Raw genomic sequence first — 19,120 nt, forward strand, 5'->3', positions numbered from 1 at the left:
CAAAGATCCTACATGAGGAGTAAGTGCACAGTGACTCCTGTTGTTGACGTAACAAATTTACACTCTTGTTTATGGCATCAGTAATCACTCTAGGCTCTTGTCATGAGCTGCCAAGGCTATGGAAGCCCCCTGAATTCACTGACTCTGATCATATTTAGACAAGGCCATGGTCAAAGTGGAAGTTCTCTCCTCCCTTCAGAGAAAGGTACCTCCTTCTTTGATGACCCATTCTTTCCACTGGGAACTCACTCGTGGAGATCTTTCATTTAGTTTTTTTTTTTTTCCCCCCCAGAGTGTCTTGGCTTTCCATGCCTGAAATACTCTCATGGGTATTTCAGCCGGATCCGCATGCCTTAAGGGCTGATTATGAGGCCAGAGTGCTGTTTAGGACATTTGCCATTCTATGGGTCTGCTGTGTATCTCACTTCCCATGTTGGATCATTCTCTCCCTTTTTTATTCTATCAGCTAGTATTTGCAGACACTATTCTTGTTTATGTGATCCCTGTGGTTCTTAGTCCTATCGTTACCATCAATTGTGAACAGAAATTGATCACTTGGACTAGTGAGATGGCACTGGTACATGCCACCTTGATGGGATTGAATTCGAATCCCCTGGTATGTTTCTAACTCTACTGTTTGAGGTAAGTCAGCTTGAGCATGTCCCGAATTGCACATCTCTTCCCTCTCTTATTCCCACTCTTATATTTAACAGTGATCACTTTTCAGTTAAGTTTCAGCACTTAAGAAGAATTGTGTGTTGATTACAGTATTCAACCAAAAGTATTAAGTAGAACAAACAAAAAAATACTAAGAGGGATAACATATTAAGCTGCTAATCAACAGTCAGGGTGAGGGCTGATCAAGTCACCGTTTCTCATAGTGTTCATTGCACTTTAACTGGTTTCCTTTTTGGTGCTCAGCCAGTTGTCACCTATCAAGGAGAACAAGTGGTATTTGTCCCTTTGGGATTGGCTTATTTCACTCAACATAATGTTTTCCAAATCCTAACAGGGATCACTTTTCAGTTAAAATTTAAACACCTAAGAATAATTGTGTGTTAATTACAGAGTTCAACCAATGGTACTAGAACAAAAAAAAAAATACCAAAATGGATAAAGTATTACATTGTACATCAACCCTCAGGACAAGAGCTGATCAAGTCACTGTTTCTCACAGTGTCCATTTCACTTCAACAAGTTTCCCCTTTGGTGCTCAGTTAGTAGTCGCCGATCAGGGAGAACATATGATATTTGTCCCTTTGGGACTGGCTTAATTCACTCTAGGCCATTGATGCCCTAGTCAGTGGTCAACTAGTTGGGACTGTCTCGGAAACAAAATGTTCAGGCAGCTGCCAGACAGGTCCTGAGGGTGCTGATGTGCCAGGGACAAGAAGTCCACTGGAGATTGTTCACCGTGATGTGAGGTTTAATGGGAGAGGGCACCCACCAGAGCAGGTGGGCACCTCCCCTGCAGAGATTCCTGAGGAGAAGAGTCTGATAGGTGATAGTGAGGGGCAATTAGGGAAAAGGAGCTGTGTCTGGAAATAGTGATTAACGTGGTAAGCCTGCTGGTTTGAAGGGCCAGTAGTAGTCTTGACTGTATTTCACATAGCTTGGGAGGCACATCTGGGAAATGCTCACTAATGGGACCAGGAAATCTGGTTTTCAGGAATTGAGGAGACCTGGTGGGGTCAGCTTGATATTCAGTTACAAGGTGAGGACAAAGCCCATCAAAAGACCTGATTATCCTGTCTGGCTTGCTCAGGGAAAGAGCCCTCAGAAGGGTGGGGCTGGCGACTTGAGAGCTCTGGAAGGTGGAATCACCACCCCTTGCTATTCTTACGGTAGAACTGGAGCAGGAGAGGGAGGGGTGAAGACCGGCTGGAGAATGAGGACCGGAGGGTGATGGCATGGAGACGGCCTGTTCCCAAACCTGCCTTGGCTTCTCTGGGAGGAGGGTGTTAGGGTCATAGACAAGGCAGGGGAGCAGACTTTGGACAAGGGCTGCTTCTGAGATAAGGTTGGAATGCCTGGGTGGGAGGGGGAGGTGCCGTGAGTGAGACTGAGGGCTGGAGCAGCGAACATTGAAGAAGGGGTTTTGGCTTTTCAGTGAGATCGCTGGCAGTGAAGAGAACTGAGCCAGAGGAGGTTTAGAGCTGAGCTAGGAGACACCTTAGGCAGGAAATCGTCCACATTCCGAGTGCTCACAGAGATCTGGAACTGCTTGTCAAGACAGGAGACCACCAAGAGGAGGGTCAGACAGAACGAGGGAAGCAGCAGCTCCCATGCGACCTGTGGAGTCGGATTGCCGGATACTGGTTGTCCGTGACATCACAGCCATCCGACAGGAGGATGTGGGAACAGAGGGCAGAGGTTGTCACCCACGCACCCACTGGAGCCCAGGGGTTAGCCAGTAGAGGGGAAACGGGTTGAGTTGTCTCCCACACCCACTGTTGCCCGGACACAGAGTCTGTAGAGGCACGAGGCCATAGGCGTTGTGGTGCCTGGTGCCAGGACTTGGGCGCAAAGTCGAGTAGAACCACAACCCATAGAGTCCCACTGAGAGGATCCTCTGCCTGCCCCGTCTTACCAGGAATTTGGAAGGCCACTGTGTGACTGGAGATCACGGAGCTTTCGGTGGTGTGGAAGGAGGTCCGGGGGTGTGATCTGTGGCTGGCAGAAATCCAGGACCCCAAGGCAGCTCAGATCCCCGAGGGGAGAGCAAGATTATGGGAGAGCCTGGATCCGAGTCACGGCACCCCTGTGAGGCCACCACGAAACTCTCCAATGCTAGCGTTAGAGGAAGGGCTCACTCTCAGGCCGGAGGAGGGGCGCGCACGAGAGAGCTCAGAGCTGTCTACCTCTCCGTCTGCTTTTGGGTGTGGGCCTTGCTTCTGAACTGCCCTCTCGCCTCTGACCCCACTCCTAGGGAGCCTCTCGGTGCCCACACTGGCTCCTTTCTCCTTGTTTCTGTTGTAGTGTGGGAGCTTTCTCCTCCTGCCCTGTAGTTCCAGTTGTTCTCCTCCTCTCCTAACTCAGGCTCATTCCCTCCTGCCAGGGGACTTTCCTCCACCCCATCTATTCCTCGCATTAGCATTCACTAAGTATGTGTTCAGTAAACACAATGCTTTCATAAATAGGAGAAAATTAGGAACATGATTTCTGGGAGGAGTGTGGGATTGAGTAATGGAAGACTCCAGATCTGTTACAGAGAACACTGGTGTCGAGTTTCATGGAGATTCCGTCTCCTGCCCTCGGAACGGCTCCTGCACAGGGGTGGTGAGCTGGAACCCCGGAGGGCGCTGCCAGCACTCAGGAGCACATTCAGGGAGCAGGCTTCCAGAAGCAGGTCCCACAGGCACTCACAGCGCCCCAGACATTTGCCATGAGGGACGTGGGGACACCAGATGTGTGCACATGGACAGCAGGCTCCACAGAGCTGCCTGGGCCGGAGGAGTAGGGACGTGCCATCCATGTCTGCACAGCTCTACGCTTTGGAACCCTCATGGGTATCATCATCCTTTTCAAAAGACGACAGACGGTCAACATGGGCAAGAACTAACTGGTGTTGGTCAAAGTTACAAAACTGCAGAAGCAACACCCAGAAGTCCATCACTCTCCGTGTGTATTACATGGTATGAAATGTGGACAGCACCTCTTCGTAAGAACAGTGTTGTCCATTTCACTGAAAGAAAACTTCCTTTCTTAGGTGTTTCCTTTCCTGCCGTTTGGCTCCACCTTTGACTCTTGGGGGAGGGGAGGGAGGACTGTGACTTGACCTCATCTCTTCTTTTATAGTTGGAGAACTCATTCAAATCCGTTCTTGCACAAATTGGACCTGGAGGGACAATCAGCCCAGAGCTAAAACAAAAGATAAAATTCGTAAGTGTCTTGTGTTTCTGGAAAGTGAGTAAAGAATTGATTATAAATTTGTCTATCACTTGTCATTGAGTTTAATTTGCCTGCAAATGTTTTATAGTTATAACAAATATTTTCTAATATACTATAAATGGGGTGGCTATTTTAAAGTGAGAAAAAAATAAAATACACTCTTTTAGAAATGCCTAGTGTAAAACTATTTAGAAAATACAAGTTTCTCCATGAATGCTTTCTCTTCCTCCCTTCTTTCCTCCCTCCAGTAAATCACTGTTCAAGACCTTTGAAATCCTAGGCTTACATACATGCATCTCAAGTATTCCAAATGTGTGGTATCCCATTATGTTGGTACCATGTTTAATTTATGAGATCCATGGCCAGTTAAAGCTTGGATTGTTTATTGCTGTCTGGCTCACTTTAAAATGCTGCGGTCAGTGTCCATGAGTTTTTACCTAGGAGTGAAATTACCAGTCAGAAGCTTTGATGAATTACTTTCTGAAAAGTCTGGACACATTTAAATTTCCACTGAAGTTGAAGAATTACTGTCCAGTCATGTTTTAAATATATGCATTTTTAAGATCTTTATTTGAGAGGCAGAGTTACAGACGGGGTGCGGGGAAGGTTTCCATCACTGGTTCACTCCCCAAATGACTACAGTGGCCAGAGCTGGATCTGTCTGGAGCCAGGAACCAGGAGCTTCCTCCAGGCCTCTTACCCTGGTAACGTTCAGGCCCTGTGTTTGGTTTGGCTACTTGAGCAGTTGTCCGACAACTGCTTGTTCAGTGTGACTTGTTTATGGTACCAAAGCATTACAGAAGAATTAAGCGTTTATTGGCTAAAGGCTTGATTAAATTTTCTATCCAAGCTAGGGGATATCATACAGCTTTTAAGAAAGTCTATGTATGTCTCTATGAATCTACATGGAAGTAACCTGACATATTATTGGATTCTGAAAACAAGGTTCACGGAGCAGCGTGTTTACCATTGTCCTTTCATAGGAGATCGGGGGGTGATGTGCGCACATGCACAGAGACTCGTTCCCAGGGGCTGTTTCTGGGTCACAGATTTTTAAAATAGTATATTTATGAGTGTGTATACACAAACACACACTTTTTTTTAAAAAAAGATTTACTTAATTTATTTGAAAGGCAGAGGTACAGAGAAAGAAGGAAAAAGAGACCTTCCATCCACTGGTTCACTCCTCATATGGCTGCAGCAGCCAGGGTTGGGCCAGGCTGAAATCGGGGGCTTTTTCTGGGTCCTCTCCTAGGGGTGTCCCGGGGCCAAGGCCGTGGGCCATCTTCGCTGCTTTCCCAGGCGCATTAGCAGCCAGCTGGGTCAGAAGGGGAGCAGCCCGGACTCAGCCAGCACCCAGCTGGGATGCTGCTCTTGCAGGGGGCAGCGTAACCCCTCTGCCCACAGCACTGGCCCCAAGTTTTGTATTTTTCTGAAACTTGAACTAGAAATTTGTATAATATAAATATCTGTAAAAATCAGGAAAACAATCTCTTTTTTTTGCTTTATTGGGGTAGGGTGAGTCCACTTGTAGGAATTCATCCCCAGAAACCATGTATGAAGATGATCATTGTAATATTTGTAATGAAAAATCAAGCAGCCATAGAGGATTAGATAAATTAGTTTAGGTATATTGAGTATTTTTAAAAATCAATAGCCCATACAAATGCTGACCTACATTAACTGACATGGAAAGATATCTATGGTATGATATCTAAAAACCAGTTATAGAAATATTGACATTATTTTTATATATGGTTTTATTATGTGTATACGGACAGTAATGGCCATTATGGATATTTTTTCTTGATCATGTTCCCCCAAATTTTCTGTAACATCATTGCATCTTTCCTAACACATGGTTAGTACTGTGTTCTAGAATGTTAATCCTGTGTGGGCCAGAGCTAGTGTGTTAGCTGGGCTGAAGAGGCGAGGGGATTTCTGGGGAGGTGAGGCACTGAGGTTTTGTGCAGTGATTCTCAGCTCTGAGAGCGTTGGAAACCACTGTCTGTCTCATGGTGGTTGTAGCAGTTTTTAAAATTGATCATAACTTTTCAAAAGTACAGTGTGGCTGCAAGTCAGTCAGTGCTAATGTCATTCTGTATCTTACAACATAAGTTTATTCTGCCTTATTTTGATATTTTTTCCACCCAGCATTCCAAATAAGTCTCTGTATTTCGTTTTGTATTTATTAGGTTGTGTCTAAGTTTCCAGATGGTCTGTTTATCTCTAAGCTGCTTAGAGAGTTTGAGGTAAGTGGTTTCTTTTTCACCATGGCTGGTTTGTGTTTCTTGTGATGGAAGCTTTGTTGCTACTTAGACCCTCCGAGTCTATAGTCCAACACTTCTATAGCTTGTGTTGCATTTTAGTATCTTTTTCTTTATTACAAAAGTTAAGTATACTACTTAACAAACACTGATTATGTATAGGAAGGATGTTTTTACTTATTTAAATTGGAGTGAATATTAGTATTTTTTTAAGAGGCAGATGACAGTTTATATTTGCTGATTCACTCCACAAGTGCCCACAATGGCTGGGGCCCAGCTGGTGCCAGAGCCAGGAACTGAGACCTGGGCATGCAATCCAGGTCTTCCACGGGGGCGACAGGGACCCAGTCACTTGAGCCTTCACCTGCTGCCTCCCAGGGTGTACAGTGGTGGGAAACTCGAGTCAGGAGCCAGGGCCGGGACTTGAACCCAGGCCGCATGACGTGGGTTGTAGGTGTCCTAACTTGTCTTAACCGCTAGGGCCAAACATATGCCCCAAGGGAACTGATTTTAATGTGACAGTACCAAGTGTTAGAGGTGATGTGCAGACACTGAATACCTCATATGCATTCCTTTAAAAAAAAAAGATTTATATGTTTATTTCAAAGTCAGAGTTGCATGGAGAGGAAGAGACAAGAGAATAGTCATTTGCTGGTTCACTCCCTAAATGGCGACAATGACCAGGAGTCAGGGGCCTCTTCCAGATCTCTCACGTGGGTGCAGGGGCCCAAGCACGTGGGCCATCTTCCAATGCTCTCCCATGCACATTAGCAGGGAGATGGATCGGAAGTGAAGCAGCCGGATCTTGGACCATTGCCCTTGTGGGAGGCCAGTGTCACAGGCAGTGGCTTTACCTGCTGTGCCACAGTGCTGGCCCACCTCCTACCCATTCTTGGTTTTATATCCAGTGATAATAAGAACGAAGGTAAAGCCATTTTCATATAATCAAAAATAGAACATTGTGAAACAGATATATACTATAAGAAATGCTAAGCAGTGTTCTTCAGGGTGAAGGAAATGATACCAGGTTGGAACTTAAATCTTGAAACATTGAAAAACGAAGGGTGTGGTAATACGTAGGTATATAGAAAGGATTCTTTCATCTATTAAATTATATACTTGGTTTGGAACATGAAAGTGTGATACAGATGACCACTACAGCATATCAAGTAGAGGAGCAGTACATGGAATTGCAGAGCTGGGAGCTTTCTATATTCTATGTAAGATGGTACAATAAGACAGGAAAGCTAAGGATGTGTATTATAGGACCTAGGACAGCCATACAGAATGCAGTGTTGTAGCTACGAAGCTAATAGGTAAAATATAATTGTATTAAATATGCAGTAAATTCAAAGGAGAAACAGGAACAAAATACAGATGGGATTAACAGGAATTAACTAGCAAAACAGTAAGTTTAGATGCAAGTATTAATCATTTCATAAATAGGCTAAATACTATAATTAGGAAATTGTGATACTAGATTTAAAATAAAAACCAAGATGCACTCATGCTGTCCACAAGAAGTGCATTATAAATAAAAAGATTGGTTCAAAGTAAGAGATGAAAAAGATACCTAATTAAGTATGAAAGAACTGAAGTGACTTACAACAGCGTCAGATAAAGTGGACTCGAGGTGAAGTGTGTCCCTGGAGGGAGGGAGGCATTTCAGAAGGGTGAGCTCCTCAGACACATAGTGCTAACTGTATGCTCCCAGCAGCTGGGCTAAGATAAATAATCTGAATGGACAGAATTGGTGATTTTAACACTTTTCCCATTGATTTATGAAGTGGTTTTAAAAAACGAATAAAGACATGGCAAATCTGGACAGTGCTCTCTATCGTCTCGATCTGTTTAACTTCGGAGGGATGATGCTGAACTCAGCAACTGCACAGGACAGACTTTGTTCAGTTACACACAGAGCATTTGTCAAGGCAGGCCACATAGCTGGCCATCAGATAAGTATCGGCCAATTACAAGACACAAGTTCACAACTCGTACCATAGCTTTCCTAAGAATCAGCCCCGTGGGTGCTCTACTAGAAAGCCTACTAGAAGAAGTCACAGGGGCGTTGGGAAGCACTTACGGTTGAAGGCAATGGACGTACAGCCATCAGGACCCTGGGACGCAGCTGGAGCAGTGCTGGGGCGCCGCCTGAATGCCTGGAGCGGAGAAGAAAGTTGTAGAATTGTTGCCAAGGGTGTGTCACTTCAGAAGAGGAGCCAGTAAACTCCAGCAAGAAGGAAACAAAGAGCAGACATCATCAAGGAGACAGGAGAACATTAGCAAAGCTAAATATGCTGGTAAGCCACTGGATAGTCACAGTAAGAGGAGGGGGAAGAGGACAAATTGCCAGTGTCAGCAAAGAAAGCAGTTAACACCGTTATAGATCTGCAGATAGGATATACAGAAAACACCTGAAAGGCAAATACTGTGAACAGCTGTGCCTGTCGTTGGACAACTTACATGAAATGGTCAGATCCCTTATAAGACACACATTACCAAACTGAGGCACCTGAAGGAGAAAATCTAAACATAGCATAAAGAAATCGATTTTGTTACTTAACAAAAACAAAAACTCTGTTCACAAGGGAAGGGAGGGGAAAAAACAAAATTCTAAGCCCAGATGGTTTCACTAGTGAATGCTATCATACATTTAAGGAAGAAATTATATTAATCATAGATTTTCTTTCAAAAAATAGCAAAGAATATGTCCCAACGCTAATTACTTATCTTGCTACCAAAATTTAACGTAGACATTACAAAAAATTAGACCCTGTTTGTTATGTGGACACAAGGATCTATTATAAAATAGCAGTAAATTGAATGCAGCAGTATCTGAAGAGGCACTTATGCCAAGAATGCGAGGCTGGAGTTCCACTTAAGAAGGACCTTCCAGGGGCAGGACTTGTGGCCCAGCTGTGAGGCTGCCTCGTGGACACACACGTCCGTCAGTGGAGTGCTGCGTCAAGTCCCAGCTGCTCCACACTTGCAGTCAGCAGTTGATGCCTCAAGTGCTTGGGCCCCTGGCTTCTGCCCCAGCTGTTTGAGCCATTTGTGGGAGTGAACCATCACCCAGAAGACGTCCGTGTTGATCTGGGCTCTGCTTTTCAAGTAAATGAAATCCGCATTTAAAAGGGAATGTAATTCACCATGTTAACGTGAAAGAAAAGCTGTCTGTCGTTAGAGTAGATGCAGGAAGTTACTGAAATGGAGTACTCACTCGCAAAACCATCGGAAGTAGAATAGGAACTCTGAGTGCCCACTCGCAAAACCATCGGAAGTAGAATAGGAATTCTGACGAAGGGCTTATGTGACAAGACGATAACTGTCGTATGTAATAGTAAAATGCTGACGATTGCCATGGAGGTCACAGGAATAGCGTTTTTGAAAAAGATTTTTTAATATTTTAAAAGAACTATTTGTGTGAAAGAGTTACACAGAGAAGGAGAGGTAGAGAGAGAAAGAGAGGTCTTCCATCGCTGGTTCACTCCCTAATTAACCACAACAGCCAAAGCTGAGCCGATCTGAAGCCAGGAACTTCTGCCGGGTCTCCCACGTGGGTGCAGGGGCCTAAGGACCTGGGCCATCTTCTGCTTTGCCAGGCCATAGCAGAGAGCTGGATTGGAAGTAGAGCAGCTGGGACTTGAACCAGCGCCCATATGGGATGCTGGCACTGCAGGCTATGCCACAGCACCAGCCCCAGGAGTAGCATTTATTTGGGACACAAAGAATTGCAGTTCAGGTACACTGAATCAGGGTAGCCCTGAATAGTTGTACCTTAAGGCAAATATTGGGAAGATGTTTGGGTTGGGGATGTCCACCGTAGTTGGTTTTGAAGGCAGTTCGTTGGCTGAACAGGAATCCCAAGTTGTAAACCTGTTCTGATGAGTTGGTTTATCAGGGTGCTCCAGCTGCGATGCCGGACACCAGGGACTACTGCAGTTTTTAATCCAGCTCTGTCAGAGCAGTCTGTATTTGACCTTTGTGAGTAGGAGCATGTTCCTTTTGTAGTCGCTGGACTCTGCTTTAGAAACCTCTTAGTCTCGATGCATTTTCATTCATGAGGGCTTAGGAATGCACCTGAGCTGGTCATTCCAGGCTCAGACTTGATCATAACTGCAGTGGTTTGAAGCCCATCAGATACATCTAATGCTGTGGTTATAAAAAGATGGATTTGGTCAATATGAAGGATGACGGAGAACCAGCTGTTGTATTGCAGTATGGTAACTACAGGGAGCTGATCACTTACCCGGCTTTCCTGGCACGTAGCAGAAGAGGGGAAGCACATCTCTGTAAAAGGTTCACCCAAGTATCGGGAATAACTGACACAGCTAGAAGACCACTGTACTGCACTCCTCAGTAAGTAGGCACTGACCAGGAACCGGTCCTTGAAACACCGATAGAGACTTCCCGACGTTCTGTGCCTCTTCAAAAGAGAGTGGTAACACATGCGATCTTGGAAGGATCCAAGATGAATCTGACTAAGTCTGGATCCAGTTGCCACTTTGAAGGAAATCTAAACCCTAAGGAGAAACAGTGCAAAATCAAGTTGGGGATAGGAGGGACGTAAGGATGGGGCTATCAGTGCACCAGTTTCTTCTTTGCTTGTAGTTGGAAATCGGCAAAGCAGAAAGCATAGCAAATCAGGACAAGACATATTTCAATAAATTGAATTCACCTAAAAAGCTGATTCTCAGATCATAAAGCAAAACTCAACTTTCATATGCTCATATGAAATCGTTTCTATAGTAACTGAAACACGATATATACAATGTAATTCAGTCTTGAAGCATGTTCAGGTTTTGACAGTTTCTAGAAAGTTGTGCAAGAAACTAGCAACAGTGGTGACTCCCAGCAGGTGGGTGCTGGTGACTGAGGAATGTGGATGGGTGGAGACTTCACTCTTGCTGTTGACTTCTTGAACTTTGTGACCATAACGTACCTATTCAAAAAATTAATGGCATGTTTTCAACAGTCCTCTTCGGCCTAGCCTAAGTTCAGCTGAACGGTGTGTGCGTAGTACTGGGCACTTAACAGAGAATGTAAAGAAACTGTGAACAAGACTAACAAGCATGCAAGAAGAACCCTTAGTGTATGAAACATAGAAGTAGAGGTACTATCTCTAATTCACTAACGTCCCTACCAGCCTCCCCTGGGGATGTTCACAAGTGACTATACATGTGATACTTTTTTTTTTTTTTTTTTTTTGACAGAGTGGACAGTGAGAGAGAGAGAGAGAGAAAGGTCTTCCTTTGCCATTGGTTCACCCTCCAATGGCCGCCGCGGCCGGCGCGCTGTGGCCGGTGCACCGCGCTGATCCGATGGCAGGAGCCAGGTGCTTCTCCTGGTCTCCCATGGGGTGCAGGGCTCAAGCACTTGGGCCATCCTCCACTGCACTCCCTGGCCACAGCAGAGAGCTGGCCTGGAAGAGGGGCAACCGGGACAGAATCCGGCGCCCCGACCGGGACTAGAACCCGGTGTGCCGGCGCTGCAAGGCGGAGGATTAGCCTAGTGAGCCGCGGTGCCGGCGAAGATGTGATATTCTTTAAGATTTCTTTGCAAGGCAGAGTTATGGAGAGGAAAACAGAGGGAAGGGGGCAGAGAATGTCTTCCATCTGCTGGTTTACCCCCCAAATGGCCACAACAGCCAGGGCTGGTCCAGACCGGAATCGGGAGCTGCTTCTGGGAGATCTCCCTTATGAGAGGTCTCGTGTGAGTGGCTGAACCAGGAACCAGGAGCTGCTTGAGGGTCTCCCACGTGGGAGCAGGGGCCCAAGCACGTGGGCCATCCTCCAGTACATTCCCAGGTGCATCAGCAGGGAGCTGGATCAGAAGTGGAGCAGCGCCCATGTGGTTTGCTGGCACTGCAGATGCCACAGTGCTGGCCGCATGAGTGACCTTTTGAACTGTGGCCTACCTGGGGCTGGTCCCCTCTGTTAGGAGAGCTCCCTGGAAGTGCGTCTCGGAGCGTCACGTGAAGGGGAAGGTGTGCCTGCAGCAGAACCACCTGCTCTCCCCTTTGGTCTCCCCCAAGGCCCGAAGCAGAAGCAGGGCTTTTCCTCGTGCTAGTCAGAGCAGCGGGGCTGTGGTCAGCCCACCTGTGCGGTCCTGCCTGGGGAGATGGAAGTTGAATTGTTGAAAATTTAAGCGTGTTAATGATAGGTCTTGTTAATGAAGGTAAACTCACAACTTTTCAGTTTAACCCAAAACTACGTAGTGTCTGAGTACATATATACTTCCTCCAACTTTATTTGGTATGCCATTTTTTAAGACAAGAGAATCAATCTGTGTGCCGTAGGAAATATTCTGATAGATACTGTGTATTTACCCCAGCTTCTAAGGTCACACAGTAAACAGCATTAAAGGCAGTATCTGAAACAGTAATAGTACTCTGCAGGCTGAAATAGTAGTGAATTTTTTCTCTGAAAATAGAGAAATACATTTCGTTGATTTTCGTCTTGGGTATCTTCCTCCTCTTTTTCGTTGTTTTTTTCCAGACTTCTGTTTTGTCATCAGGAGGTGGGGCTGAGCGTTCGGCTTAGTGGTTAGGACGCCTGTGCCCTGCGGTAGCGTGCCGGGGCTCCACTCCAGCTGTAGCTCTGGACTTGGCTTCCTGCTGATGCTCCCGGGGTCGGGGAGGCAGCAGTGCTGTCTCGGGTCACTGGGTCCCTCCCCCATGCGGGAGACCTGGGTTGAGTTCCTGGCTCCCAGGTACAATCCCCCCTCCCCTTTGAGGGCATGTGGGAAGTCGGTCACACATTTTGGAAAAGAGAGGTAACAAGGTCCCCTAATTCCACATGCTCTAAAGGGAACTTAACACTGGCCTTGAAGTCTTAACTGAGAGATTATTGAATTATTATAGAATAATAATTTGCATTATACTTTTTTTAAAAAAAGATTTACTTATTTATTTGAAAGAGTTACACATAGAGAAGAGAAGCAGAGAGAGAGAGAGAGAGAGGTCTTCCTTCTGATGGTTCATTCCCTAAATGGCCGCAACGGCAGGACCTGCACCAATCCGAAGCCAGGAGCCAGCAGCTTCTTCCGGGTCTCCCACGTGGGTGCAGGGGCCCAAGCACTTGGGCAATCTTCCACTGCTTTCCCAGGCCACAGCAGAGAGCTGGATGGGAAGTGGAGCATCCGGGTCTCAAACTGGCACCCATATGGGGTGCCGGTGCTTCAGGCCAGGGTGTTAACCCACTGAGCCACAGTGCCGGCCTCTGCTTTATACTTTAATGGAAACAAGTCTTTACTATAATAATACTTGCATTCATTGGCCCTTAAAAACTACTTTGGTTAAATCCAAATTAAATCATTTCCAAGGGCATCTATTATATTTCTATTATCTAATATTGTTTTATCTAATTTCTGTGTGTGTGTGTGTTGTTTTTTTTTTTTTTTTTTTTTTTTTTGTGACAGATAACTTTTAAAGAGCAGCTTTCACCAAAAAAGCTGGGCTTCTTAAATGTGGTAGAACTCGTTGGAGCTCTTAGTGACATCCTCCGCGTGGAGTTCAGGGACGGAGAACAGGACTTGCTCGTGTTTGATGCTGACGCGAGGCCCCCGGCACCTGGTGAGTTGACCCACGGTATTGTGGGGAAGGGAAGCCTGGGTGTGCAGCAGTCTCATTGCAACCCCTCAGTCACACAGATCACACACCAGCCACGGACGTCTTGTACAGTGACCTCCTTCCAGGGGTGTTTCTGGTACTAAGGTATTAATAAAAGTTAAGTACATTTAAGAGTCTTGGATAATTCTAAAGGAACTGGACTGTGAAACGGTGTTCTGATAGTTGAATAGTTCTTAGCTGCCTTTGCATCAAAAGCTCTTTAGAAACACATGGGAGTCAGAATGAGTGGGTGTGCTTTGTGCTTTGGGGCCGTACTCTTGGTGTGGTGGGTTTTTTTTAGTTTTTCCTTTGGGGGATACTTTTAGGTGTACAGAAAAGTTGCAATGGTCGTACATAATTTCATAATTTCAATACTCCTTTCATCCAGTTTTCCCTCATATTGATAGACTTGTCAGAAGTAAGAAGTCTCGCATTGGCGCATGAATGAAATTCCAGACTTCAATGATCTTGTGCCAGTTTTTCCCAAGATGTCCGTTTCAGTTTCTCTGTCGGAGCCTGGGGTGGTGCATGTCATTAATGCACTTAGTTTTCCTTTAAGTACACCTCTCCGTGTTGGAGAAGGCTGGAGGGCGGCCGGGACGGGGCAGAAGGCCCTGGGAGGTGGCTGCCTGCGGGGCCTGAGCTGCGGCCCCTCACTCACTGTGGGGTAAGGAGGCCTCAGGCCCTCACACAGGCCTTCACACACCAGCAGCTCCCCAGGGCCTCAGAACACTGCGCAGTTGTGTTTTTCTTTCCTTTTCTTTCTGTAGTTTGTATTGAGGTAGCTGTAGACTCACATGCAGTTGTAAGTAGTACAGAGAGACCCTTTATTCCGTTTCCCCAGTGATAGCTGAAGTATCACGGCATTTGTATTTTTATAAGCTTCTACAAGTGATGATGATGGACAGCTGTTTCTTCCAAAATGATTTTTGTTGTTGATTATCAGGGTAACCCATGTTCATTCTAAAGCTATTCAAACACCACAAGTAAAAAGTGAACATTTCCCATCATTTTACCACTCCCCTGCAATAAAACTGAGTCTTTATGTAGCCTGCCGGACTCTTTTCAAGTTACATGTAAGTAAGAACAGCTGGATTTTGTCAGATCGCGGAAGCACCACGTGCTTATTTAAACAGTTCCCACACTAGAGAGGTGAGTAGTGTTCATGGTTTTTGTGTATATATTCTGGATTTCTCTAATATTGTTAATTGTAACACGAATAATTTTCTTACACAAAAGCGTATCGTAAATATTGTATAAGTCCCTTTTTATATTTATATAATCTTTTTAAACTACATATAGTTCTTTTTTGTAGCTGTTATAATTCAGTTGCCCATTTTTCTGTTGATGGCCATTTAGATTGTTTGCATTTTCTACATTGTTAAAAACACAGTGACAGCTGTTTTTGCACCAGCATCTCCGTGGTTATGAGTTTGTCCTCAGGAGCCCCTTGGGCAGCGGGTCTCTCTGGGGTCTGGTGTAGTGCGCTAACTTCTTGTCCCCATACACATGTAAATGTGAACAGAATACGTGGTGGACTTAGGCAGCCCTGAGAATGAAGGCATCATATTAGGGACTATTAAGTAGTCACATACATCGCTATGTTGGGCAGCAGTGGGTGGCCACTGCAGCATTTGAACAAGAAGTGCTTGGCAATCAGAATGGTAAAAATCTAGAGCCATTCTCCAGAGTCTTAAAAAATCTTCCCAGCCCGCGAGCTCTTGCCACCCAGAGTGAAAAAGTTCGGATTCGTTCTCTTCGAGCACTTAGTTTTATCTGTCTGTGCTGAGATGTCTGCAAGGCTGGGTGCTGTCTCACTTATCTCTGCGTCTGTCCACGGTGCTGGCACTGGAAGGTGCTTAGTATCAGCTGCACAGTTACTGTAACCAATATGCCCAGGCTGCTCTGTTGGCCATTTCAGATGGAGCTGTTTCATCAGGCAGAAATTCGAGTTTAGTTCAATCAGATAAGAAAACAGAAGCCAAAGTTTGTATCTCCAGCCCCCCTAGAAACTCCTTGTCTACTGCTGCTACCAAGGAGACCACATGGGATTTCCCTGCGAAGAACCACAGGGAGCCAGAGCAGAAGGTGTACAAGAAGCCTAACCTGGTGGTGAAGCCGTTACAGCTGGTGAGTGAGCTCTCGAGAGTCCGTAGCTTGGCATGTGTGTCTTCAGCTTCCAGCAAAGATGGTATAATATTTGAACAGATGGTCTTTCTCCAGGATCGAGTGAAAACTAGGCAAAATACATGAAACCGCATTTTTTCAGGTATTGGACAGTTCTAGAGAAGAGTGGTCCGGGATGGCAGCGCTGTTAGGGACTGAAATGTGTTCCCCTAGATCTTGTGTTGAAGTCCTAACCCCTAGTATCTCACAGTGGGATTGTATTTGGAAGCAGGGCTTTTATAGAAGTGGTGAAGATAATGTGAGGCCATTAGGCCCTAATCCAATCTGATGTCTGTCCCTGTAAGAAGAAAAAATTGGACACAGAGACGCCAGGGGTGCGTGCTTACAGAGAGAAAAGACCACGTGTGAGCACTGCAAGAAGGTGGCCTTTTACTCGACCCCATCTTGACCTTGCAGCTCTGGCCTTCAGAACTGTAACAAAAGAAGTTTCGGGGAGCCACAGGCCAGCGTTGTGACGTGGTGGGTAAAGCTGCCGCCTCTGATACTGACATCCCATGTGGACATGGGTTTGAGTCCCAGCTGCTCCACTTCTGATCCAGCTCCCTGCTCATGTGCCTGGGAAAAGCAGTGGAAGATGGCCCAATTTTGGGGGCCTGTGCCGCCCACGTCGGAGACCCAGAAGAAGCTCCTGGTTTCGGTCTGGCCCAGCCCCCAGCTGTTGCGGCCCTCTGGGGATAGAACCAGTAGTTGAAAGACCTACCTCTGTTTCCATCTCTGTCTCTACCTGTACCCCCACCTTCCCTCCCTCTCTGACGCTGATTTTCATATAAATAAATCTTTTGAAAGGAAAATAAATTTGTTATTTAAAAAAATTTTGTACACTAGAGATTCAGCATTATGAAGAACAACTGACTCTTTCAGCCAAAAATCTTTAAAAAAAATTATTTATTGGAAAGGCAGAGTTACAGAGAGGCAGAGGCAGAGAAAGAGGTCTTCTACCCACTGGTTCACTCCCCAAATGGCAGCAACAGCCAGAGCTGGGCCTATCTGAAGCCAGGAGCTTTGTACAGGTCTCCCACGCGGATGCAGGGGCCCAAGCACTTGGGTCATCTTCCGCTGCTTTCCCAAGGCTGTAAACAGAGAGTTGGATAAGAAGAGCAGCCGGGACTTGAACCAGCACTCGTGTGGGATGCTGGCACCACAGTTGGAGGCCTAGCCTACTGTGCCACAGTGCTGGCCCTCTAGGCAAGAATTCTTTTTAGTGAAGTCTTAGTTCTACACACATTATTTTTTTAAAGATTTATTTTATTTATTTGAAAGGCAGAGTTACATAGGGACAGGGAGAGAGATCTTCCACCTGCTGATTCACTCCCCAGGTGACCAAAACAGCTGGGGCTGGGCCAAGCTGAAGCCAGGGGCTGCCTCTGGGTCTCCCACGTGGGCACAGCTTTCTCGGGCACGTTAGCAAGGAGCTGGATTGGAAGTGGAGCACCTGGGACTGCAACAGGCATCCATACGCTGGCATTGCAGGCGGCAGCTTCGTCCACCGCGGCCCGGCCCCGGCCCCTAGTCACATCCCTTGGAGTGGCTCACTCTTGCCTCTGTTCTCTGTGCCTGGCTTCTTTCCTGGAAGAGCCTGGAGCGCAATAGGACGGCCTCGAGGAAAGTTATGTGCTTTGGAATGGGAGTTTTTGAGAAACCTGTGTTTGATTGGAAGACGAGTCTGAAGTTTAATCCATTTCCTTAAAGTCACCCTTGACTATTGGTAGGGTTTGGTTGGGGTGAAAATCCGCCTTCATTCAGCCTGAGTATTTGAGATGTCATGTTGCCAGTTTTGTATAGGGTTGTTGCATAGCATTTCTTAACTGTTTACCTAACACTGTAAAGCAGTAATTTTCATTTTTAATGTAGGTAAAATCACCTGGGGAGTTTTATTTAAAACTTTTATTTTCGTGGTTGGTGCTGTGGTGTAGACGTTAAAGCTACCGCCTGCAGTGCTTGGCATCCCATATGGGCGCTGGTTTGAGTCCTGGCTGCTCCACTTCTGATCCAGCTTTCTGCTGTGGCCTGGGAAAGCAGTAGAAGATGGCCCAAGTCCTTGGGCCCCTGCACTCCTGTGGGAGACCTGGAAGAAGCTCCTGGCTTCAGATTGGCACAAGTCTGGCCGTTGTGGCCATCTGGGGAGTGAATCAGCAGATGGAAAACCTCTCTCTTTCTCCCTCCCTCCCTCTCTCCCTCTCTCTCCCTCTCTCTCCCTCTCTCTCCCTCTCTCCTCCTCCTTCTCTGAGTAACTTTGTCTTTCAAATCTTTAAAAAAAAGTTTTTGTTTTCATTTCATTTGAAAGACAGATGAGAGATCTTCCATCTGCTGTTTCCGTCCCCCAAATGCCTGCAGCGGACAGTGCTGGGCCAGGCTGAAGCCAGGAGCCTGGAACTCGGGCTCCGTGTGGATGTCAGGGGCCCAAGTACTTGAGCCATCTGCTGCCTCCTTGGGTGTGCATCAGCATGAAGCCGGAGCCAAAGCTGAGTAGCTGGGCTTGAACCAGGTTCTCTAACATGGGATGTGGGCGTCTCAAGTAGCAACTTGACCTCTGTGCTAAACACCTACCTTGGGGAGTAATTTTTAATGCATGGTTGTGAGCCCTGTCATCAAGGACTGTGAATCAGCAAAGAATCTGCATTTTCTTACAGTTTCCTAACTAATTCTAACAAAGGTGACTCTGATAAGGGTGACTGATAACGGTGACTCGTGAAATCCATGCATTTGAGGAAATCTTCAGGAAGCTTGGGAAAATGCTTATTATGAAAAAAACTATGCGTGGTTTTCGAAAGGTTTTTTTTTTTTTTGCATCAACACAAATTTATCTTTTTAAAAAAGATGTATTAATTTATTTGAAAGAATTACAGAGTGTGTGTGTGTTTATCTGCTGATTCACTCCCCAAATGGCAACAGCAGCCAGGGCTGGGCCGGGCTGAAGCCAGGAGCTTCGTCTGGGTCTCCCACATTGGGCGCAGGGCCCAGGCGCCTGAGCCGTGCTCTGCGGCTTTTCTAGGCCATTATCAGGGAGCTGGATCGGAAGTGGAGCAGCTGTGACTCGAACCACGCCCATATGGGATGCCGGCACTGCAGACAGTGGCTTAACCCGCTGCACCACAGTGCCAGCCTCACACAAATTTCTTTTAATTTTCCATGACATTTTTGAAATCACCTTGTGCGCTTTGAGACG

At 46.2% G+C, this 19,120-nt stretch overlaps 1 protein-coding gene across 5 annotated transcripts in view; it reads left to right on the forward strand.

The window, feature by feature from the left end:
- Positions 1-19,120, forward strand: part of TDRD5 (tudor domain containing 5) — a 114,323-nt gene that overhangs the window by 37,063 nt on the left and 58,140 nt on the right. For all 5 annotated transcript variants that reach the window (XM_051858243.3, XM_089299456.1, XM_089299457.1 and 2 more), the window contains 4 exons: positions 3,799-3,882; positions 6,087-6,143; positions 13,578-13,731; positions 15,689-15,897. In XM_051858243.3, the coding sequence (XP_051714203.3) occupies positions 3,799-3,882; positions 6,087-6,143; positions 13,578-13,731; positions 15,689-15,897 (504 nt within the window). The remainder of the gene's footprint in view (positions 1-3,798; positions 3,883-6,086; positions 6,144-13,577; positions 13,732-15,688; positions 15,898-19,120) is intronic.

This window comes from Oryctolagus cuniculus, chromosome 7 (assembly GCF_051225735.1).
Source record: "Oryctolagus cuniculus isolate XC-2025 breed Fujian yellow rabbit chromosome 7, ASM5122573v1, whole genome shotgun sequence".
Lineage (NCBI taxonomy): Eukaryota > Metazoa > Chordata > Mammalia > Lagomorpha > Leporidae > Oryctolagus > Oryctolagus cuniculus.